Source organism: Phodopus roborovskii, unplaced genomic scaffold (assembly GCF_943737965.1).
Source record: "Phodopus roborovskii unplaced genomic scaffold, PHOROB, whole genome shotgun sequence".
Lineage (NCBI taxonomy): Eukaryota > Metazoa > Chordata > Mammalia > Rodentia > Cricetidae > Phodopus > Phodopus roborovskii.
In genome coordinates this window covers 16,727,904-16,754,512 of record NW_026126460.1, presented here as the reverse complement: position 1 = coordinate 16,754,512, position 26,609 = coordinate 16,727,904, and the positions used below count along the sequence as shown (strand labels likewise).

General features: G+C 35.9%; 1 protein-coding gene across 1 annotated transcript in view; it reads right to left on the bottom strand.

The window, feature by feature from the left end:
* The window catches only part of Spag16 (sperm associated antigen 16), a 766,492-nt gene that overhangs the window by 292,329 nt on the left and 447,554 nt on the right, over positions 1-26,609 (bottom strand). Inside the window, exon 13 of the mRNA XM_051190419.1 lies at positions 21,186-21,312. Coding sequence (XP_051046376.1) covers positions 21,186-21,312 — 127 coding nt within the window. The remainder of the gene's footprint in view (positions 1-21,185; positions 21,313-26,609) is intronic.

Genomic DNA, 26,609 nt, shown 5'->3' with positions numbered 1-26,609 from the left:
GGGGTTATTAATATGGGAAATGGACAAATGAGAATGAATTCTGTCATGTTGACAAGAGATATCATTGCACAGTCAGTTTTAACAGAGCTAGCTGGATGTGTAAGCACATACAAGCAGGAGTCTATATACCCTGTTGTCTTAAAATCCATTTCTCTTTGTGGTTACTGCGAATGAGGAAATACAATGGCCCCATTATGAGGATGAAACTGTGTAGAGTCCATATCTTCATCTATTGTACAAAACTGACCCATAGTTGTGGATAAATTGCTAGTTGCTTTGTAAGGCAAAGTACAAGGAGACCCTTAAGCATATTTGGTTGGGAATGAGGGAAGTTATTAAAGAATTACAGGCCAAATTAAATTAACTTTATGGCTGCCTTGAACAGGGCTTCCCATTAACTGAAAATGAGACAATCCAAGCATATATATAACGACAAGAGTGATTTCTAGCTTAGTAAATAGAAATCATGTATAAACAATATGGAAGAAAAGAAAGCTCTTCCCTTAAAGAAAAAAAAAAAAAAAACAAATGAACAAACAAAAACCTGAACAATTAGGAACTGGAGAGAAGGCAGGGCAGGTAAGAGCACTGGCTGCTCTTCCAGAACATAGGTTCAATTCCTAGAATGTACATGACAGCTCACAATTATCTAGACCCTTGATACCCTCTTCTGGCTTCAAGTGGCATTAGGCATGCTTGTGCTACATCATCATACATATTTAAGCAAAGCACCTACACACATAAAATTAAAAGGAAAGAATATCAAACAGTAAGTGAAGAAGAAATAATGGAATTTGAAAGTGACCTAGGGCATTCATGATAACAAAGCTGAAAGTCATCCGTAGAGAGAATAAAACTGGATGAGGGGATTATGAGATGTGAGAATTTTTTTTTAAAGTCTCAAAGTAACAAGATGTTCGTTAATTTCAAAGTGAAATATTCAGCTGTACAGCAGGGAACCATAGCACAGTCCACCCTCACTGAATGATCAAAGTTATCAACAGTCACCAGGAAGGTCAACAGCATGTGTCTCCCTGATATAATTTTCTGAAAAAAATCATCAGGGCTGAGGTATTCCTATTAAAGTTGTATGCACCTAACATAACCAGTAAGTAATATATGCCAAATAAAAGTTGCAGAATTGTCTTAGGGTTTGTATCGCTGTGAAGAGATACCATGACCAAGGCAACTCTTCGAAAGGAAAACATTTAATTGAGGAGGCACCTTAAAGTTGAGAGACTCCGTCCATTATCATCATGATGGAGAACACAGCAGCATGCAGGCAGACATGGTGCTTGAGAAGTAGCTGAGAGTTTTATATCATGCAAGCAATGGAAAGTCTACTCTGTTTCACACTAAGGGAAGATTGAGCAAAAGAGACTTCAAAGTCTGTCCCCACAGTGACACACTTCCTCACAGAAGGCCATACCTACTTCAAGAAGGTCATACCTTCTAATAATAGTGCCACTCTCTGTGGGAACCATTTTTTTTCAAACTGCCACAAGAACTATCTATAAACGGCTAGCCTCTTCTTTTAAATATGTCAATACCATGAAGCATTATGAAAGAATGAGGAACTCTTCCATATTAAAGGGAGTGTGTGACAACCAGATACTCACACATGGCTTTTACAGACGTGTCAAGACAAAGGCACCCAATTTGGATAATGTCTATTGATGGCTAGACAATTATTATGCCAATGGCAATTTACTGATTTGGCCCATTTTCTTGAGAATAAGAAAATATACATCTGTTAAATAAAACATACTGTTATAATTATAAACAAAGAGATATTTTACTTATACTTTACTTTCAAACATTTTGGAGAAATTATATATGTTTATGCACAGTCAAACTTAATAGATATAGAACAAAATGTTGCAACTTGGAATTATTAGGGGAAGTGCAGGTTATGTTATTTTTGTGATGTTTTAATTAGTAAGATAGAAACTTAAAGTCCCAAAAAAGACAAGTGAACAAATGGGTGAACTCCTTGAAGAGTAAAATGTAAGCCATTTATCTCATCACTTCTATTGCTCTTAGTTTATCTGATGCCCACCAAAGTCTGAAGCTGTAATTGCCATTCTCTGTAATTGCCTCTCTCAATCTTCTGTCATCAGGGCAGCCAGAGTAGCTTCTCAAAATCTAAAATAAGACTAAGTCACCCTACAAACCTAATGCAGTTCCAGACCTGGTGCCTTGTTCTTGCTGTGTTTAAGTTCCGTGCTAACTGGACTTATTAGAGCACTAGACTGCAAATTCCTCAAGTCATGAACTGCAGTCCATTCAGGCTGGCCTCTTTTCCCTTCCTCATCCCCACATGCTCATCAAAATACTGACCCTCTGTAAATGCTTGCTTTGTGAAACTCATCTACAAAACACCAATCTGAAAAATTTGAGTGGCCTTTGCTGTGATGTTCATCTACCTTATATCAACTTCAATTGGTCCAATCCATTTTTATGACTCTTAAATTTACATGTGTTTTCACTCCCATTTCCCTCTCTAACCACTAATTTGTCCTGAGGACAAGCCCATTTCCTCCAACAGTCCCCTATTTGAATGTCTTTGTTTTTAGTCTATATTGACCCAAAATACTCACTTTTCTCATGATTGTAACACAATGGTGCACATTATGACTTGGGAGCCTCAGTTTTTTTTTTCTCCGCTAACTTATTTATTTGATTATCTTTTCATGGTTTATCATAGGTTTGTTTCTCTGTCAACATTTTCCACACTTTTGAATAGGTGTGGTCTTTTTAATATTTTACATAAAGCAAAACTATTGTTTCTTTCATCACTTCTGTTTATAAGTCAGTATTTGTTCCATTAAAGTGTGTATATGTCATCTTTTCCAAGACAGACACTGGACAGGAATCCAAAGTATATTTATATAAAAAAAAACTCATAGGTGTAATATTTTTTCCATCTACTCTACATTCTTCATTTTATTAATTTCTGGAGCCAGTCTTTATCAAGGCTAGAACACAAAGTTTCTCAAAGGTTAGATAAACTGGATCCAGGTGTACCTTCTAACTTAAGTTGTATGTTAGATGGCTCCTAGTTTTACTCTAGAGGGCAGAACAGTGGTCCTTTGGTAATTCCCCTCCCAGAATCTGTATTCTATCTTCTCCTGATCCAAGTAATCACACACCTCTTTGTTCATGTATTGTTAGTTTATTTTTAAATTTGAATACCATACGGGTGTTTACTAGTAACTACTGACAAAATGAGATACACCATCTGTGAAACGTATGTCAGAGAGCCCTCATGCAGTAGCTGATGGAAGCAGAAGCAGAGATTCACAACTGAGCATTGAGCCGAACTCCTGGAATCCAGTTGTAGAGAGGGAGGAGTGATGAGAAAAGGGGTCAAGACTACGCTGGGGAAACCCACAGAAACAGCTGACCTGAGCAAGTGAGAATGCACAGACCCCAGTCTGACAGCTGCAGAACTTGCATTAAGACCAATATGCCTCCTTCACATGGGTGTTAGTTGGGGAACTTGGGCAGTCTATGGAGCCACTGTCAGTGAAACCAATATTTATCCCTAGTGCATGAATGGGTGTTGGGAGCCCATTCCCTATGGAAGGATACTCTCTCAGCCTAGATACATGGGGGAGGGCTTATGTTCTGCCCCAAGTGATGTGTCAGACTTTGATGATCCCTCACAGGAGGCCTCACCCTCCCTGGAGAGTGATGAGCAGATGGTTGGAGAATGGAAAGATGGGAGGGAGAGGGAACTGGAATTGGTATATAAAATAGGTTTGTTTTTAATTTAGATACAAATTAATTAAAAAAGAAATATATGTCAAGTGCTTGCATTTAGGGAATATCAAGAGCTTTATGATCTATGTAAGATTCTTTCTTCCTTCCTAACAATGCTAGACAAAGTGAAACCAATAAGGATAAAGAAGTAAGGGAAAGCCAAATTGCTCCCAATCACCTTTGCTTCATCATGAGCAATATTCTTTAGACCTGCCATGTACAGCTAGATGACGAGGGTCTGTTCTCAACTTAGGGCAGATCCCATCAAAATCGTTGTAGTATATATTTGTAACATGAAAAATATAAGTGTCAGAGACTGATATTGGGGTTCAAGCTTAAGCTAAAGATCAGAAAAGCAAAGCAGCTGTCACTAGCTCTTACTTTACCTCACACTGAAAGGTGATCCTGGCTCCACAAAACCTTAAACTGCTGACTCACCTCAGTGTGGCTGGAGAATTCTGAGACCTCACTGTCTTCCTGTCCTCAGTGTGGCTGAAGAATAAATTCCATCTCTGAGACCTTCCTCCTGTTTTACATATCTCCCTAATGTATGGGTTAACGGCAGACGTGTAATCCCAGATACTGGGATAATCTTTGTGTGGGCTGTTTCTCTTTAGGGCTGGATCAATCTTATGTAGATGTGGGTGGCCCTGGACTTAAGGAGATCCATCTACCTTTTAATCCTGAGTCCTCATAGCTTCTGGCTGCTGGGATTAAAGGTGTATATCACCACTGCCTGATCTCTATACTGAGGCTGGCTTTGTTTTCCAATTCCTTAGGCAAGCTTTAATAAATCATAAATAATATATCACCACAATATTTTAAAGATATTGTTTGGATGGTGAATCAGCAAATAAAGGGAAAGCTGTGAGAAAAAAGGGGAAAAAACTTACAAGAGCCTATATGAAAGTATTTTAGGAAAACTCCAAGATTTGTACTAATTAAATGTTATATAAAATATACTTCACTTTATGAGGGAAAATGATGCTGAAGTATTTATCCATTGTCTTCCATTTGCTCTCAAGAGCACTAGCTTCTTTCAACGTAAATTTGAGCATTAAACTTTACTAACAGAAGGCCCCAGGCAAAGAAGCAAAGGGATGCAGAAGAAATGCCTCGATGAGGGAGGTGGCTCTCAGAGATGTCCAGCACAGTGTTGAGCCAGGCTATTTAGCGAAGACTGGCAGAATAGATCTCACTAGAAAGACTAAGAAGAAATCTTTGAAATATTGAATCAGATATGCCTCAAATTCCTAATTGTGCCATTAAATAATGGAAATCATTTACATAATACATAAAAATGTACAAATAGGAGTTGTTCTTCACAAGGACAGTATGTAGAACCAAAGTAAAAAGGGGAAGTGGAATAGGGGTGTTTATCCATTCATCTGTCAATGGGCAACTGGGTTTGCATAGGATAACTATCATGGATAATGATGTGCTGAATAAAGGATTGCATACATATGCATATATATATTTGTGTGTGTGTGTGTGTGTATACAGTGCCAGTATCAAATATTGATATCTCTACAATATTTATTATAACATATCAGCGATGCATTAAAATTAAGAATGACAATGTGCTAATACTAATATATAAAATACTCAAGATAAGTTAAGGAAATTAAGGCAAGTGAAGGTAATCAGTTTATAGAAAACTAGACATAGAATATCATATATATTAGTTTGAAAAGAGCAAGTACAATGGAAATACATAAAAATCTGAGAGTTATAATATTGAAAGGTAACTACATTTATTTAAGGTTACTTTATTTTGTTTGTGTGTTTGAAAAGTCCAACTCTGTTGATCACAATAATACTTGTGTAATAAAAAAATTGAAAACAAACATGAAAGCAAAAATTCACTGACAAAGTGACAGAGTCTTCCAATGAGATGATACTGTAACCAGATATCCAAGGTTTGGAAACAGGAGGAATAGAAGCAGAAGAATTTAGGAATGAATGACAAACAGCTAAAATAGAGACACTGAGAGAAAGGAGTGATGGGGTGAATCCTGTGAAGGTCAAGGAATGGGGTGGGGAACATAGCTCAGTTAGTAGCGTGCTTTAGCACGCAGAAAGCCCTCGTTGCACGACCCCCTACCACAATATGACTGGATATGGAAATGTAATGTACTGATGCAGTGCTAGAGATGGGGAAAGGAGAAGATAGCAAACAAAGCAAAACAAAACAAAAAACCAACCAAACCAACCAAACAACCAAACAAAAAAAAAAAAAAAAAAGAGCAGGAAACTTAACCTTTTTACTAAAGGGCTATATTACATGCTTTGATCTATCTCCTATCTCTGCATTCCATTTTCAGTAGGCTTATCAGTGTGTCACCTGTTTTCACCCTTCTGTTCATAGTAATATTAGAATTAAATGCCTATGACATTATCTTCTTTTAAAGTTTTATTTATCAATTGCTTCTATTTAACCATATAGAAAAAAATTGAATAACTTTTCAGTATCAAAAATCACTCAAATCAAAAATAATATCTAGATCTCTCTTTGGATTTCATTCCAATTATTATTATTTTATGATAAAGCTATGTGCTGGGCTTGCCTCCTTAAGTTAAAGAATCTGAAATATCATTTGTGTGTGTCAATATTATTTTACATATCATCAGTGATATGGAGATACATTCTTTTATAATGCAAAATATTCTTTGTTTATACAGCATATCTTTAGTTGATGTTATTAATTTACATTTTAATTTAATAGTTGATACCATCTGAGAGGAAAGCTGCTGACTTTTTTGTTTAAATGTGCTTTATATTTTATCAGATTTAAGTTCCGTATGTGTATGTATATAAATTATAAGATGTAAATTTAGTCTAAGACATAATAGAACTAAATACAGCTTGAGACTGTTTTTTCCAAAGAAATTGTTCATGCAGAACAAATTCTACTGTCCTTATCCAATCAAGTTAATTATTTTATCACCATTAGTTTATATTTTCCAATATTATTGTCCAGCTTCTCTCCATTTCCTATGTTAGATTTCTACACAAATAGATATAATTAATACCATGTAGTAGAAATAACACCAAATGATCACAGTGGATTTTATAAAGTATATAATTTAATTTTGTTGTTTTCATAAATTTAGGAGTTTTAATTTTGATGTCCAGTAGGTTATACTAAATGGCTCACCATCTTTTTATTTATTTATTTATTTATTTTGAGTGCTAATAGAGGTAGTTTTATTTAGGTTTTCTTTCTTTTTTATATTAATTTATTTTTATTTTATTTTACATATCAATCCCAGTTCCCTCTTCCTCCCTCCCTCCTTCCCTACCTTCTTCCCTCTTTTTCTCTATCCCACCCTCATATGCACCCTGACCACCCTCCCCTGCCACCCCCCCCCCACTGCACATGCCTTCCAGGAGGGGTCATCTAAATTTGTCAAGTCATTTGGAGTAGGGACCTGGTCGTCTCTTCTGCCTCTAGGTTAAGGCAGTATCCCTCCATGGCGGATGTGCCCCCAAAGATCTTTTGTGCACCAGGAATACATCCTGGTTCCACTGTCTGAGGTCCCTTAGACTGCTCAGGCCTTCTAGCTGAGACCCATATTCATGGGGTCTGAGTCAGTCCCATGCTGGTTTCCCAGCTATCAGTCTGGGGGGCCGTTAGCTCCTCCTTGTTCAGGTCAGCTGTCTCTATGTGTTTCGGCAGCCTGGTCTTGTCCTCCCTCTCTGCATCTAAATTCCAGTTCAGCTCAGTGTTTAGTTGTGGGTGTTTGCTTCTGTTTCTATAAACTACTAGATAAAGGCTCTATGATGGTGGATAATTTAGTCATTGATCCTATTATCAGGGAAGGGCATTTATGGTAGCCTTTCCAGTGTTGCTCAAATTGTTAGTTGGGGTTAGTCTTGTAGGTTTCTGCATTTCTTTAGGTTCAGTTTTCTCTTCAAACCTATAATGGCTCCCTCTTTTATGGTCTCTCTCTCTCTCTCTCTCTCCTCAATCTTCCTAGTCCCACGTGCTTTCTGCTCACCATCTTTTACTGTAATTTCTATATTACGTGAAAGGTTTGAGAATAAGGAATTGTAAAGAAAACAATTAGATGGGGCATCAGTGATTATCAAAATGCACTTTAATTCACTGTTGTTAATTTTCTAATGCTAAATAAATATATGTGATAAGAGATTAAATTATATTTTACCCAGATCACAATCACAGTAGGATGCTAGAAACACTTGCCAAAAAATACGACATTTACTTTCCAATTTCATCAATGATACATAAAATGTATAATTAGCACATGGTACTCTAATGAATTCAAAGTTAAGTCTACACAAGGTACAGCCAAGCTGTCATCACTGAAGTTTTATGAGACTGAATGTGCAAAAGAATAAATAGCAGTGACAAGATCATCCCTAAATAATTTCTACACGTTGAATTGAAATTAAGGAACTATAGGCAGCAAGGTGGTCAAATCACCACTATACAAATTAGTGCAATGAGTTACAGCCACTGTGTTCTTCCAAGTGACAGCAACAGACCAAACGCTGAGCTAAGTGATGTGTTATGGGATCAGTTTCATTATGCACATTCAACATGTCCTCCAAGGAGACAGAAGTGCAATCCAGTATAAGACCATGCCACATTTCACAGATGCCTATAAAGGGGAACATAAATGATATTTCGGGTCATATACATGTATGTATGTATGTATGTATATATGTATAATTTAGATAAGTCATAGACATATATACATGATGTATTCAAATTTTATTCTCATTTAAAAATAGAATCTTCAACGTTAGAGATATTAAATATCATAGTGTAACACACACAACCAGGAAGTTACAGACTCTGAATTCAATTTTCTTTCTGTCTGATTTTCAAACCCACATTTTTTTAAATACAAAGCAGAAAAGGACAGAGATAATACAGGGCTCTCTTTGTATGGTGCATCACATTCTATGATTAAGGTATTATTATTATTATTATTATTATTATTATTATTATTATGTCAGTCTTACTAGCCATTCAATCATATAGGTTATAACTTCTACCACACCTAAAACTATGGCCTCTGCTTTGGTTTAAATGCACCAATTGCTTGTCCACTCAGACTCACTGAGTCTCAGTAAAAGGATGGTAGAGCATACAAGGTAGTAAGTTGAGGGCAGAGTGTTCTCAGTGTGTTTACGTCAACACCAAATCAATGGAATAAGCACTTGCTTGGAGAGGCCTTGATATCCAGGCTCTCTTTACATTTTGTGGCTTTAAAATGGAAATGATATGATGCAGCCAACAGGGAAATGGACAATGATGCTCATGAGACTAGGTTGTAATTACAAAAGGACAATTAATAGTAGAACACCTTTCAAAAACTGTTTATCTTGTTTGTATTTTCTTAAGTAAAATGGTTAAATTACTCTAACTTTCAATGTTCCTTATGAGAATTAAAATGTCTAACAGAACAATAGCCAGATTGTATGGATTGCATTTAATTATGAGCTAAAAGAAACAATGATAAATATTTTCCAGAAACTTATCTTCTAAATATATAAAAATAACACTGTGCAAAGTACATAGACTTCTACACAATAATTTTCTTATGGTATAGATACTTACCTGGTTGGTCTTATCAACTGAAATGAATTGTTTATATCAAATTAAGAGATTTATATCATTAAGCAAATACTGTCTAGAAGTCTGTGAACTTGGCCTGCAGTAGACAAAGATGGTTTTGTTCATCTTACCATCTTTCATAGTATCCCTACTGAAAACACCTAGTATTTGCTTGTTCTTGTAATACAACAACGTTTTATTAAAACAACCCACTGTATCTTAAAAATTCTAAATCAGAAATTTAACCATAATAAATTACTGTATACAAACTAAATCAATTTAATGACCATAAGGCTTTGAAACATTTAATTTTGATAAATTATTGCATTTATTTGTATATGTAAACTTTCCATACAAAATCAATTCATACATATCACAAATAACATCACTCTCTCTTTTACTTTATAATAGTTAATATAAACAGCATTTTAGTGTCGAGCAATGGGAAGACACTATTTTGTATCAGAGTGCCAGACTTTGGAAATATCATTTTTATTAATAAAAGAATGATTTTGTTATAGCCTGCAAATGAATGCAATTTATGCAATTACAGGAAATCTGTAAGTAGAAGAAGTCATTTGTTCATACAGTATTAGAAAAAAACACTTTCGTCTCACTTTCCCTACCACTTTTCTTCGTGGCTTCATCTGTCCTCTACCTCTGAACCCAGACTATGACAACTACTGCTAAAGCTGAGGAGAAAACTCTTAAGAGTTTCATGATCAAAAAACAACTATAGCATAGTATGAGTTCCAAAACGTAAGACATACCAAACTCTTACGAGTTTTGTTTGTAAAACCTTTGTGTGATTCATTATTTTACATCCATTACATTGTTTCTTGGTTTGTACCACTACTGTACATATTTTATAAATGAAGAAACTGAGGCCAATGTATTTTTGCATTTTATTCAAGGCCTCCCCGATAATAAGCTATAGATTATAGGTTTGGATTCAGGCCTAAAGACTATGCGCTGCTACTGTGCTGTGACATAGAAAGTGCATATGAGCTGGTTGAGTCAGGGACTCGGAGCTTAACATTAGGCACATTCGACTTTTTAAATGTATGTTTCTACCATATCATTAAAGCCATTAATCACTGTCTGATATGTTAACAAATTGGTGAGCTTTCCCATTTGATGGGGGAAAATAACGCCTCATTTATCACAGTCAACATTAAACGCTTTACAAAGAAATAATTAGCAAAGTCGTAGGTATATAAAACTTCCTTGGTTGCCTCTCCAAATACCTTACCTTTGAGGCATGAGAAATTATTGTGGGAGAATGAAGTATACCTTTAAGGACAGAGGCAAATTCACTGAAGAAGAGAGGAAGATAGAGTCACACAGCTGTAGTGACAGAGTGAGGGCTTTCAAAAGATCAATCGCTGTGTATACTATGGCTAATTCTATGTGCTGAAGACTTGGTGAACGAGAGTAACTGTCGTAGAATATTATTTTAAGACACGTTACATTTGTTTATGCTATGGAACATTTGTTTTAATGATTCAAAGATGTGTTGCATTCTTTTATGTTTCATTTGTTTAACTCTGTGAAGCTGCGTTACTTTGCCTGTCTAAAACTCCTGATTGGTCTAATAAAGAGACAAATAGCTAAGATCTAGGCAGGAGAAGGAATAGGTGGAGCTGGCAGGCAGAGGGAATAAATAGGAGAAGAAAAAACAGCAAGAGAAGCAAGAGAGATTAAGGAACCAGAAAAGGAGAGGAGTATGCTAAGGACCAGACACTCAGCAACACACACCCCTTACTATGGAGTAAGAGCAAAAGATACACAGAAGCAAGAAAAGGAAAAGCCAGAGGCAAAGGGTAGGCAGGATAATGTAAGAAAAGCTGGTTAGATGTTGGGAACCCACTCCCCAAAGAGGGATACTCTCAGTCTAGACACTTGGGGGAGAACCTAGGCCCTGCTCCAAATGATGTGATCCCCATGGAGTGCTTCACCCTCTCTGGGGTGCAGAAAGGGGATGGGATGGGGGATTGCTGAAGGTGTGGAACTATGGGAGGGAGAGGGAACTGGCATTGATATGTAAAATAAGATTGTTTCTAATTTAAATTTTAAAAAGGGGGAAAAAAAAAAAGAAAAGAAAAGAAAAGAAAAAGAAATAAGCCAGACTAAGGCAGGGCTTTTCTAAGAAAAAGAATAAGCCTCTGTGTGTATTTATTTGAGAGCTGGGTGGTAGGCCCCTCAAAGAGCAAAGAGCCAGAGAGTGAGAACAACCAAGAACAAGTAATTTACAGGAATTAAGAAACAGAGTAGTGAGTTTTGGTGAAGTATATGTGTAAATATGAAGGTCTCCAAGCCAGGGGTACAAAGAGCAGTTTATGGAGACAACTCCAGGGCTAACTTCCTGAAATGATCATAGCAGTTAAGAGAAATAGAGGTATTTTAAATTTGGTTAATTTTATGCTAACTTGTCCTCTGATGACTAGAATCTTCACAAGCTTTCTAGTGAGTCAGAGACTGCCAAGAAGATGTTAAGATGTTTTCTGCTCCCACAGAATTTCACACTTAGTTTTTTTTTTTTTTTTTTTTTTTTTTTTACAAAACCCTTCTTTTGAAAAGTTGTAAGGATGACTAGTGACTAGTGCTTTATGCCCACATGCCCCTCCACTGCTGCCAGGTACATATATTCCTAATTTGTTGACCTTTTTTTTGGTGATGGCAAGAGTGTGTTAAGAGCATGCAATCAGAAAATAATTTTTAAAAATAATTATACCTTAATCACCCCTTCAGAGGAATGGTAACATTGTCGGGAACAAAAATGTACCACATTCAAAAGAAACTGCTACACAGCATCAGATAACATGTTTGTCAGAGATTCTTTTGCCAAATCTATGCAAGGGCAGTAATTTTTACAAGTTGTACCAGATGCTTTTATTCTGCAGATTGCAGAATTCTCTATATTGTTTAAAAATATTTAAAGGCTATAAGTGTTTTATGAGACTAACTGATGTCTTGAAAAATGATTAGTAAAACACTTTGCTTAGTTGGTAGATATAGGGTGTGTGTGCGTGTGTGTACAGGCACATGCACAAACCTGTATGCATTTCATACAATGTAGTAGAAGTCAGAAGACACCTTGCAGGAGTTGGCTATCTCCTTACACCAAGTGTTACACCAAGTGGTGTAACAAAGCCTTAGAAATGTAGGCTTTGTTTGCATCAAGGACCTTTGTCCCTTCAGCCATTTCACCAGCTCAGGGTTCTTTTCAGGATATTCTTATCTTTGTAAAGAATCATTTGCAGCTCTTGTACTGATAAATCTAATCACAGGTCTAAGTTGTGATTTACTGACTATAGTAGTCGTTTAATCAGAAAATTTTGAAAATATAAACGTATTAAGTCATCTTTTCAAAATAAGGGCCATTTTAGAATTACTAGTATTTTTGTGTTAGCCAACCAAAACTAGAGTCGGTATTAATACTGTCTCTTATGTAACCCTCTTTTTGTTTTTTTTTAGGGTGTGTGTTTGTGTGTATTTATGTATGTGTGTTTGCATACACACAATATCAGTTCATTAGTAAATGCCTAGGAGAGTTTAATAGGAAAAGTTCAGAACTTTTGTGGTGGAAATCTAAAGTGCTGGTTGATCAAAGGGACAGAGAAATGGCCAAGAGCATGAAGACATCAGTCAGAAGTTGCAGAGGTTTCCTGCTTCGTGCTTCTGCCTCTGCTTTTGTTCTGTTGTCTGATCTTGGGTGACTTATCTATTGAGAAGCCTGTATCCCCAGTCTTGGAGTAAAAAAATAAATGATATCCACTTAATCAAAAGCTACAAAGCATTATGTAGACGTTATAAATAAGGTGATTGCAGGTAGGGAATCTTCATTAAATGCTACAAAAAAGCCAAACCAACAATTTTAGGTCATTTAATAATTACTATATCTCTTAAAAGTCTGCATATCCACAGAAGACAAGATTCTGTATGTGAATTTCTGAGGACCTATGATGTTGCTTGGTGAGTGTATCCGGATTGGGGGGGAGGGAAAGGGGTTTAGGGGACATGGAAAGGAGGGAGGGTGAGGGAACTGGAATCGATATGTAAAGTAAGAAAAATAATAAATATATAAAAAATAAAGGAGGCGATAAACCCAAATCAATCTGGAAAAAAAAAACCTGTGACCTAATAAACTTGTTACGTGTTAAAAAAATGTTATTAAGTTTTAAATGAACAAAAGATTCCATAGAAATGCACAAACCAAAACAACTAGGGAAGCAGCCCCAAAATCTCTTACCCAACTGTTTAACATGATACCTGCAGGTCTTCACTTCCTCTATTGACTCCCATCTTTAACGGATAGATCACCTAGACCTTCCAAACTCCAAACTTCCTTACCCCCACTCATCCCGTTATCCCCAGCCTCCAACACTAGCAGGGTTTCCTGAGAACAGGCCAGCTGTGCAGGCCTGGAAAGCAGGCAGGCTAACTGCAGATCTTCACCTCTTTCTTTTATCAGTCAAATCCAGTCTCTCATTGTCATGCCAAGCTCTGTAGCTGACTACCTGCTGTGTGTTTGCCTTAATCTCTATTGAACCACACAGCTTTTCCCCTCCAAAATTATTCCCCAAATTCATATTCCCCAGTCTCCAGCTTTAGCAGGCATCCCCTGGGAACCCCCAGGCCACTCCAGTCAGGGAAGTAGTTAGCTTGACTTTACCTCTTCCTCCTTTTCTCCAAATCCAACCCTCTAGCCTCACTCCCATCTCTGTAGCAGGCCACCTCTGCAATTTCCCTGTGTCCAGAGGATCACTCAGATCTTCTCCTCTAAGCTTACCCCCACCCATCCTGTTATCCCAGCCACCAACTTCAGCAAGCATTCTCTGGAACCTGGGAACCCACCTCCAAGACTGACAATAAAGCACTTAAGCCAGTGAAATGGGTTTCAGATCTTTACTCACTCTCTCCTCTCTATCCAATCCCTCAGTGTTATCCCCAGCTCTGTAGTAGACTCCCTGTTGTGACTCTCCTCACTCTCTGCTTCCATTCCAGGGGACTAAGCAGATCCTGTTGAAATACACTGCTTTCTCCCTCCTATGGACCCCCATAGCACCCCCAGAGTCCATTCCCATTCCTTAGTGTCAGATCCTAGTAGGCAGACAGACATTTAACCAGAACCACCAATCAACTCACCTATCGGGATCCAAGAAGAATTTCTTATTAGGCAACACATAGCCCCCACATTCTCCTAAACACCAGTGAAGGCAATAGAAACTAAAAAACAAAGCACCCAAACAGTAAAGAGAAGACCTGACATCAGCACCTAGAATTGCAATATTCCCAAACACATATGTCTAAATGCCAGCATATATACACAATCAATAATAGCCACAACAATATATCTCCATTAGAGCAGAGCAAGCCTACTACAGTAGGTCCTCAGTATTGAAGCATAGCTGAAGCACAAGACAGTCTTTAAAATAGCCTTTATAATATAGGTCCTTAAAGAGAGAATGAAAAAAATACTCATAAAAATCTATGAAACAAAAACAAACAGGGGAAGGAAATGAACAGTTTACAGTCTGAAAGTGAAAATATAATCAAGAAAGAAAACCCAAACTGGGTGAAATCTGGAAATGAATTTTTAGGAACTTTAAAAAAAAAATCCTCAGAGGCAAGCTTCACCACTAGAATACAAGATATGGAAGAGAGAATCTCAGGCATTGAATATGTGATATAAAAAAATGGACACCTCTATCACAGAAAATGTTGAATCAAAAAAGAAATCCTATTCAGAAATCTGGAACACTATGAATATTACAGGAACAAATATAATAATAACAGTAATAGAGGAATAATTTCCCTAAGCTAAGAAAGTGCCTATCAAAGTACTAGAATCATACATAAGACAAAATAGAAAGTCCCCTTGGCACATGATAGTCAAAACACTAAAGCCACAGAACAAAGACAAAATATTAGAAGCTGCAGAGATAAAGAACAAGTAACATATTAAATCATATTAAGGCAGACCTACTAGAATAACACTGGACTTCTCGGTGGGGACTCTAAAACCCAAAAGGGCATGGAAGGTGTTCAACAGACCACAGAGGCTATTTCAGATTACTATACCCACGAAAACTTTCAGTAAGAATAGATGGAGAAAATAAGACATTTCACAATAAAACCAAATTTAAGCAATGTCTGTTTATAAATCCACCACTAAAGGATACTCCAACCCAAAGAGGTTAGCCACATGCAAGAACCAGCATATCAAAAGTGTAAACACACACACACACACAAAACCAAACCAGCAACAAAATAATAGTAGTTAGCAAACACTGCTCATTGATATCTCTCAATATCAAAGGGCCCAATTTCCTAATAAAAAGACACAGACTAACAGAATGGATGTGAAAATGGGATCCCTAATTCTGTTGAATTCAAGAAATACATCTTCACATCAAGAATAGACATCACATCAGGATGAAAGGATTGAAAAAGATATTTCAAGCAAATGGACCTATCAAGAAAGCTGATGTAGCTACTTTAATATCTAAAAACATAAACTTCAAACTAAATTTAACAAAAAGAGGCAAGGAAGGATACTTCTCATCAAAGGAAAAATTCTCCAAGATAATATTTCATTTCTCAGCATCTACACCTCAAAGCAAGGACAGCCATATTTGTAAAATAAATGTTACTGAAACTTAAGTCACACATTGACATTCACACATTGATACTGGGAGATTTTATTTATTTATTTATTTATTTATTTATTTATTTATTTTGTGGTTAGAGTGCATGTGAGAGGGCAGAGAGGGTAAAAGGGAGGGAAGGAGGGAGGGAGGGAGAGGGAACTGGGATCAACATGTAAAATAATAAATTAAATTAAAAAAAAATGCTTTGACTCCAAAATTTAAGTTCAAGGACAAGTTACTGGGGGAAAGGATTTCTATTTTTGTTTCCACAGAAAATGAAAAGATGTGGATTCCTTCCAGACTAATGAGGTTTGATCAAGCCAGACCGCCTGAAACAGAGTACAAGGTGATCCTACATTCAAAACAGCTGGACAAAGCAGCCTTACAGACTACAGCCAGGATTTCTGCATCTTCTTCGAATCCCCCATGACAGCAGGAAGTAGTTTGGAAAGAACAATGCCCAAATTCCCAAATATTTTGTATAAATGTTTGTTTTCATTTAATTGGACTTTGTTATATAAAATAAATTTTAAAAAATTTAAAAAAAAGAGAGAGAGAAAAAAAAGATACTGGGAGATTTTAATGCTAGGTCTTACCAATAGACTGAACATTCAGCCAAAAATCTGAACAAAAAAATTGCTGAAGCTAATTGTTATTATAAACCAAAGGGGCCTTATATATAGTTAAAAAACATTTTACCCAAACACACACACACACACACACATAAATACCTTTTCCTCAGAATCTCACAAAACTTTCTCCAAAGTTAACCATATACTAGGTCACAAAGCAAGATTCAACAGCTAAAAAAATTTTAAATAATCACCTGCACCCTATCAGACCACCACAGATTAATGCTGGATTTCTAGAACAACAGAAATCCTACAAACTCCTGGAAAATAAACAACTTTCTACTGAATGGAAAATGGGTCAAGACAGAAATTAAAAAATTAAAGACTTTCTAGAATTCAGTGAAAATGGATTCATAGAAGATCTGAACTTATGACACACAATGAAGGTAGTTCTGAGAGGTGAGCTCATAGTACTGAATGAAGATTTAAAAAAAATGGTGAAACTGATACTCATACAGGAGTGTTAGAAACACTCCCGAACACTCTAAAACAAAAAAGAAGAAATCACTCCAAAAAGAGTATATGACAAGGGAATAATCAAACTTAGGAAAATACAAACATTACAATACAAAGGATCAATGAAACAAAGAGTTGGTTCTTGGAGAAAATCAGTACTATTGATAAACCCTTATCCAAACTGAACAGTGGAGAGAGAATATCCACCAAAAGACATAGGTAATTTTCTTGATAGGTATCTCTTACCAAAGTTAAATAAAACCTAGAAAAGCAATTTATATAGACATATAAACTCCAGTGAAATAGGGGCAGTAAATAAAAGTGTCCCACCAAAAAACAAAAACAAAAACAAAACAAAAAAAAAAAAAAAAAAAAAAAAAAAAAAAGACAACAAAAAACAAAATCTGTCCAGGACCAGATAGATTTAGCACAGAATTCTACCAGACTTTCAAAGAACTGTTGATGCCAATACTCCTCAAATTATCCCACAGAATAGAAACAGAAGGAATCTTGCCCAATTCATTTTGTGAAGTCACAGCCTGACATGAAAAGCACATAAGACCCAACAAAGAGGATAATTATAGGCCGATTTATCTTATTAATATAGATGCAAAATTCTCATTAGAATACTTGCAAACCAAATACAAGAACACTTGAAAAAGATCATCCACTATGATCAAGTAGGCTTCATTCCAGAGATGCAAAGATGTTTCCAACATATGTAAATCAAAAGTGTAATCAACAGCAAAAACAAACTTAAATAGGAAATCTACAGTATCGAGAAAATCTAAAACCCCTTCATGATAAAAATCCTGGAGAGACTAGGAATACACCTCATATATAGTCATTTATAGCAACATTAACCTAAATGAGGACAAATTCAAAGCATTTGCACTAAAAGAAGGAACAAGACAAGGTTGTAAACTCCATACATATTATATAGTCTTAACTAGAGCAATAAGACAAATGAAGATCAATGAAATACAAATTGGAATACAATAGGACAATGAAAGCATCTTTAACAAATCGTGTTGTTGTAACTGGATGTCTGCATGTAGAAGAATACAAATAGATATCTATCTATCTCCCAGCATAAAACTCAAGTCCAAGTGGATCAAAGACCTCAGCATAAAATACGATAGAATGAATCTGACAGAAGAGAAAGTGGGGAACAGACTTGAACACAATAGTGCAGGAGACAAAGTCCTAAGAGAACACTGGTAGCACAGGAACTATAATCAGAAATTAATAAATGGACCTCATGAAACAGAAAAGCTTCTGTAAGGCAAAAAACACTGTCAACAGGACAAAATGATTTTCACCAACTCTGCATCCCTTAGCTGCACGCCCAGCCGAAGATGACCTACAGAAAACAAACCCAATGGCATCTTTGGATGTTCCTTGTCTCATAATATTCAGTCAGTGCTTTTTTTTTCTGCTCCTTTTTTTTTTTACTGTTTTATTAATATATACCTCTTCTCCCTTTGAACCCTCCATGTCTACTGCATAAACAATACGGCTTTCATTTTAGCGATTTTATGAGATTTCTGAATCTATGAACAACAGGCTCTCTGTTTTTTGTACCTTCTCTTGGGTTCTTTTCCTTCTGATGTTTTGTCCAATTTTAATGTGTTAGTTATTAGTTTATATTATTACATTATATTGTATTATTATCTCTCAGGAGTTTGTTTTCTAATGAGAGACAGATAGGGGAGTGGATCTGAGTGGGAGGGGAGGTAAAAAGAAACTGGGAGAAGTAGAGGAGGGAAAACCATAATCAGGATATAGTAAAATGTGAGAAAAATATCTGTTGAAAAAAAAATAGCAAAAGAAAATGAATGAGAAATACAACCCAGAGAGAAGAGGTGCCAGCTGTTTTCCTAGACCTCTGCATTCTGAGCCCTGGGTGCTGGGGTGCTCCTCTCAGAGTTCACAGCTCTTATCTGTGGAACTCCACACTCCTGGGAGAGTGAGGCTGAACTGTGACAAAGACAGGGGTCACAGAGACAGGACACAATAAGTTAGGGCTTTTGTGACCTCTTAGTTTCTCTACTTCATAGGCACTCAGAGAGACTGATTCCTGGATCTTAAAGCTAAGTCAGGACCAGGCTATCTTCAGACAAGTGCCTCAGTCAAGGCTACCAGAAACCACCCATGTCATGGACTGGCTGAGGGAAGAAAGAAGTGCCAGTCACGCTGACCAATGCCAGTCCTGCTCTGACACAGCCCAGACTGCATCTTGCCTTTTGTTGTTCCTATTTTACTGTCCAGTAGACATATGCCTTGCCTTAAAAAAAAATACCAGTAGCCTTAATATTTTCATTGGTCTAGGGAATGACTAAATAACCTCACTGCTGCATTTTTTTTAAACCGTCCTTTAAACCACTCATGGATGGTGATTTTTCATGCTGAGTTTTTAGGAAGGCATCATAATTTTTCACTAAATTTACTATAAAATATATCATCTTCTGACAGAAAAACAATCTTAGCTTTCAATTTTAATAAAGTAGTTTTTACTGTTTTACAACATTGAGAAAGAAGACATTCAACGCCACAAGACATTAATTTCATGAAGTTTCCAAAACTCCGTACTCTTTTACAATCTCTATCTGGTAATTATGAAGATTTATATCACACTCCTCATCCCCCACAGAATTAGAGCAGATCTGTCTAGTGGACTGGGAGACTGACTTGGAGGTCTCCACATTCATTACCTGTAATATTAAGTTGCTATGGTGAGTTAATTATTTAAGACTAGTATATGTTTCACTGCGGGAAAAGGAAGCTTAAAACTAATTTATGGGAATATAATCCACTGGGCATTTTCCTATTTCATCAAAAATATTTTAGCGGTGCCTCAGGAGTAATTGATCACATTGAGGTGACAAACTGAATTGCTACTGCTTCTCTAATAAGAAAAGGAAATCATTCATCTTCCTTTAGGTCCAGACCTTATGTATACTCAGATAATTTATCATTTATTAAGAAATTTACATACTTTAAGTATTAAAGGGATGAAGCTGATGTTACAAATCAAACAATCTGACCTTTGTCACAATTCATCACAAAGTTCTTATTATCACAGGGAGGGAAGAAGCGACAACTCTGGTCAGCCTTTCAATACTTCAGAAAATCCAACTCTACACATCAATTTACATTAAATATTTCATAAATAATTTGATTAAAAACCATCAATAATTCATGGTGTATAGACAAAATATGACAAATAACTTCAGAATGACACATGTAGTTTGAGCTGTAAATTTTGAGTGATTCCTAGGAGGGTTTGTTAGGTTTTCTTTCTTAAATAAACTTAAAAAAAAATTGGAAACAAAGTCAATAGAACTAGTGTGGCCTTGGTGAAGGCACCGTTTGATTGAGTTGTCATTTTATATGCATACATTGACATCAATACTTAACTTAATATTTTCATTTATTTCACCACTTTGAATTACCTAATTTTATTTTTTCATTTAATTTATTAATTTACAGGTCGATCCCAGTTCCCTCTCCCTCCCTCATTTTTACCCTCTCTGCCCTCTCACATGCACCCTAACCACCCTTCTGTTTTTCCTTATTTACCAAGGAAACAGAAACTAGGACTATTTCATCTTTCAATCAAGTAGAGCCCCTATTTTCCTCATAACTTTTATCAGCTATTGATGAAATGAAAATGAAAACACAACCTAATAGTCTTCCAATTTTGTAAGTCTGTGTTTAAAATAATTATGCATTACCTCTTCTTTTCTTTATTGCATTTCCTTCTGCTTGGGATGCAGTTGGATGATCAGTGTGCAAGCCAAGACCGAGGACCAGAGTTTCATTCCTGACCCACAGTGTTTAAGGAGTGAACCAACTCTGAAAGGCTGTCCTCCGACTTCCATGCACACAACATAGCATTGGACCCCCAATACCACAGACATGTGCACGTACACACACACACACACACATACACACACACACACACACACACACTATATACTTTAATCCCACATTCATTTCAACACTTTTAAAGTTGTACCCATCACCTAACGGGTGACTACCAATGCTTACACTAATTAACCTGGGGAAAAGGCAGGTGATTTGCTTACTGTTTGAGCATCCCACACAGACAGCGTCTTGTCTGCAGAAGCAGTGAGAAGAGTGTTGGAGAAAGGGAAAAACTCAATGCTGTTCACAGAGTCTGTGTGTCCATATAACGTATATCTGCACCGTTCACTGTGGAGAGGGATTCAGAACAAGGGTTTAGGTCTTGGTATCTAAATGTTGTTGCTTCTTATGCAATGCTAATAATAATAATAATAATAATAATAATAATAATAATAATAATGATAATGATAATGATAATAACCATACACAAAGAACAGAATGCAACATCATTTTAAAAATAGCAGACATATGGATGTGCACGCACGCATGCGCATACACACTCACATGATTACAATAACGTTATCTTAGGTATAGTGGCACATGCCTATAATATGAGACTCTGGAGGCAGGGTGGCCATGATTTCCAGGATGGCATCAGTTACAGAGTGAGACTGTCACAGATCGTCAAAGAACAGTTTCAAAGAAACATTTTATAACCATGTAAGCACTGAAAACAATTAATAGGATCAAATAAATTTAAATTACCTTCAAATTATGGAACTATTTGTTGTGTTATCTTTATGCTACTTTTAAAAATGTTTCATTAGGTATGAATGTCATGTGGAGGTCAGAGGACAGCTTTTGGGAGTCCACTCTCTGCTCCCACCATTGTGGATTCTATCAGTTACACTGAGGTCATCGGCCTTATCCACACTAAAATCTTTATCCACACCTTTATCCACAACAATAATCTTACTGGCTCATACTTTCTATTTATGCCTTGATATAACTACATAATAATCATCTCCACCTAATAAAAGAATGTATTATGAAAAGAAAATCTCCCACGAATCCCTAAGATCAAGTCAACTTTTTTAGGTCACCATTTTCCTGTCTGATTTCCCAGCTTTTTCTCTACATTTCAATGACTGGCCACTCCTTTGGAATTACTGGTCTCCCATTTCCAGCCCCAAATATTCCCTCCCAATTGATCCATGATGGATACAGGCATCAGTTTGTTAATGCCTCCTCTGGTAATTATAATTTGCTTTTAGGGATGAAAATCTAAACAAGTGTTTTCCAAAGTGTTTAATTCAGACTAGCAGTATCAGCATCACTTGGGACTGGATCCAAAATGCAAATTCTCAGTCTCATTCCCAACCTATTGAATAAGAAGCTCTGGAGTGGGGCCCGGCAATCTGTTTTAGCAAGCACTCTGGGGAATTCAGATGTACACTGAAGTTTAAGAACCATTGATCTGAACTACAGGAAATGAGTGGGGAGGAGAGGCCACTGTGTCTTCACCCTTTGGCATTTTACAGATGGGCTGTCCCTTAAAATAGGACTGTGAAGAATCATTTCATATGTAATGCAAGTCAGTGTAAAATAGTTATTTATGAACTCATTGTGAAACTAGAGAAAGTGGAATCAGTAAAGAAAAGTGCTGGGAAAAGAGAAGTCTGCATGAACACACCACTAACGGGAGCATCATGGACCCTTGATTGTGCATCTCCTCTGGCTTTGCTGTGTCTCCTGTGATTATATGATGTGGTGGGAAAACCTGCGCCAGCGATATAGGAGGCTGGATACCAGCCCTGACCTAGACAAGAACCAGCAGGATAAGAGGTTGACTCTTGAGTGCCAGATTTTCTCCTTAGACAAAGGAAATGACTTAATTGAATGCACTCAGATGCTCAACCCAATTCTACTGTAAGAGTCTTTGACCGAGTGGGCAAAAAGGAAATAGAAGGTCACTTTGAGCCTGGTACCTCAGAGATGTTCAGAAAACTTTTCTCCTCACTTCATAAATTTTGACATTTTTTAAGATATCAGGAAATGTTAATTAAAGCTTATTCAAATTTGAATATTCAAGTTACTTCCCCTTTGTATGGTAAGAGAAGTATTACAGTCACATATTATTAATAAAAAATGAAATTATTAAATTAAGATTATCATATTAATTTACCTTAAAACTTAAAAAGTTATGAGATTGACTAATAATATTCCTTGTAGTTTTTCTGTTTGTTTTGTGGTTTGGGGAATTGAACATAGGGCCTCTTGAATACATATGAAGCTAACAATATTTTGATGATTAAAGTTGTTGTATGAATATGCACTGCTGTTAATAGTCACAGCCTATGATTTAATTTCTTACTCTCACGCATATTGCTTTCCACTTCACGTAACAGGTTTTCAGAGTTACAGCAGAGACCACAATTCCCATGAGCCTAAAACACTTAAAACTAATACTTACTCAGAAAGAAACATGCAGTACTTCTCTTGTGAGATATGGCAAGGGATGTAATTTTGAAAGATAGTTTCAACCTTCCAGTATTGGATTCTCTTCATTTTTAAAATTTATAAAGTTTTCTCTCTTTTTTTCCTTCCTCTACCTTTCTTCCTTCCTTTTTTTCTTCTTTTCTTTTGAAACAGGACTTCTCTAGGTAACCACCCTGGGTGTCCTGGAACTCAATTTGTAGATGAAGCTGGCCTGGAACTCACAGAGATCCACTCCAGCTCTTGAGTACTGGGATTAAATGCCTGGCTACATTTTTTTTCTTTCTTTTTTTTATTTAATATTTTTTTCTTTCTTAAAGTGTTTTTGTAGAAATTTAACAACTATTTTCTAATGGTATAAAATGATGAATGCAAATTTGCCTTTGAAAGTTTATATTTTAATTGCATTTCTTGAAAAACTTCAAATATTAGAGCAATTTTCTTAGTTAAATTCTAGGAAGAGATAGAGAGGCAGGTAGAGAAAGAAGATGAAAAACAGAGATTATTTATAAAAGTGACAAAGGTATACCTACAACAGAAAAGAGCAAATGTAAAATTTAAATTGTAGTTTAATCTAAAATAAAACAAATATAAATACCTTTTCAATATAAGACATATTACTATTTACATTTCAGTTTAAAAATTTTTATTTATGAGTGTGTGTGTGTGTGTGTGTGTGTGTGTGTGTGTGTGTGTGTATAAGGAGCATGTGTACCATGATCCTTGTATGGTAATCATAAAATCTGTGGATTCAGGTCTTTCTACCTTTACAAGTATTCTGGGGTTAGGACTCTGGTCAATGAGTTTATGTGAGAAGTGTCTTTAACTGCTGACCCTTCTTGCTAGACTCAGATATCATCTTTTAAAAATAATTCATTTCTGCCCATACATAATCTAGACAAGGATTACAACAATAGGCATACCTAAGTGGTCAGGTTGAGGAGGCTTCACACCTACACACTAAACCATAACCAACTTAGGGATGCCAGGAATGGGAGCAACAGTCTTCTCTAGAGAGAAGCACACCAATGGGTTATCCAATACCAAATGGTCATCCCTGAAATCATACATACAAGAAATATATAGAATAAGCAGGTTTATTTGTGTATTTAGGAATGTGTGTGTGTATTATATATGTATGTATGTAAGTATGTATATAAATATATCAACAGTTAAAGAAAAAGAGGGCATGAGTTTAAAAGAGGGAAAAAAGGGGTATGTGGAAGAGTTTGGAGAGAGGAAAGGAAGGGAAGTAGTACAACTATAATTAATGTATAATATTAATAACTATTATAATCTCAAAAGTAAAAGAAATAATTTATAATAACAATCTTTAAAATATATTCAAAAATGAAAAAATAATTAATTTAAATGAAAACTGACTTTAGAATCATTTTCATTTCTAGAAGGCATAGTGAACAAAACCAAAATGTCTTATTTCCTCCCACCTGCTTTTACTCTTTCACTCTATTGGTAAAGTCTGAGGGAAACTCATCACCCACCACATTCTCCCCAGCCAATCACAGTGGATGATGCTCTTGCTATGTACAGCAGCTTCTGACACACTACTAACATGCGAGGTGCAAAGCATTAATTTAGTATGTTTTGATAAGAACTTTCAATTAATATTCTAGATTTTTGTTGGTTTAAGTTCTCCCGTATCTACTTTGATGCATTTATTTTATATATTTTTGGAAATACCAGTTTTGTTCCATTTTGTTTCATTAGCCCTAATTTCATTTTGTTGTTCAGCATTTATTTTATTTCATAACTCATTTATTCTGTGTGTTTGGTGGAGGGAGAACCATCAATCAAGAGCTTTCATTCCCATTTCAGTCATTTCTCAATTTTCTTCAATTTTCTTTTTACCTACATCTATTATCTCAAAAGATGAAATGCTTTTGTCATTTCGATGTTTTATTTTGTAAGAGCAATTTAAAATCTAACATTTATATAATTTATTTCAATGTACAGAATTTTGTCTGAGTTCTTGGTTTGCAATCACAAGAATTTCTTATATAACTAATATATATATATTATATATATAATATTCCACTGGATTTCTTATGCATCAACTTATTCTTCGATTTTTATAATTTTGCATAGATGCTGGATTTAGTTCTCTATATTTTTGACTTATTTTAGTATGCAAACACATACATGATATTGACTATTGACACATGAAGAACATTAAGATTTATAGGCAGTAGGAAATTTAATCCACAAAGTCTACTCAGATTTACTGTCATCATTGAACTTCTCAACAAGTGTATCAATAGATTTGATTACCAATGTTCATTTCTGTTTTTGTAATTTAAAATATAGTAAATAGGACCTTTTGCTAAACTTCTCATGCCATGGGCTCTACCTTAGCTGTAAATAATCATGGCCCCAGATTGCCATCAGTCTATGTTAGTCTCATTTATATCTTTTAGGGAACAATACAAAGTTTTTTAAGATTCAGACTTCTACTCAGGACAGACAAGAAATATACAAATTCTCTTTTAAGAAAATAAAGGTATAATAAAACACATATTATTTAGGCCATACTTTTTCTACTACTGAATTAAAACAGTGTACCATGGTCATATATCAGAGGAAAGGAAAAAAAATCTCAGTTGCCCACTATTTGATGACCATGACTTTACACTTAGAGATAAATAGAAGGCTTCTGTGAAAATCCCCACTCCTACTTGATACCCCAAAAAGTAACAGCCTATACAGGAGGCTATTAAAGAAAACTTAAAAATTATGATAAGGATGTTGAAGTAAGGTCTCCATAACTGATGGCTTTTAGCAAGGATGCAGGTGGGGAAACAGTTTTTTATTAAAGGGGCTGTCCACTTGGGATTTGACTATGCCCAGTGAATATATGGGCAGCATAAACTGAACATGGTTTATTTTTCTTCTTTTTGGGAGAATGTAAGAGAGGTCACAAGGGTTGGAGGTGTACCTAGGAGGCCTGGGAAGTGAGCATCGTCAGGGTACATTGAGTGAAATTCCCAAAGAATCAGTGAAAATATTATGCTGGAAAAAAGAAATATAGAAATAAATCCTTATAGAACTGGATCTCATGATCATGTAATAGTGAGACTACTCTCTAGGTTACACAGTTTCCTGGAATTTGCAGCGTAGGAATTCTATGATAA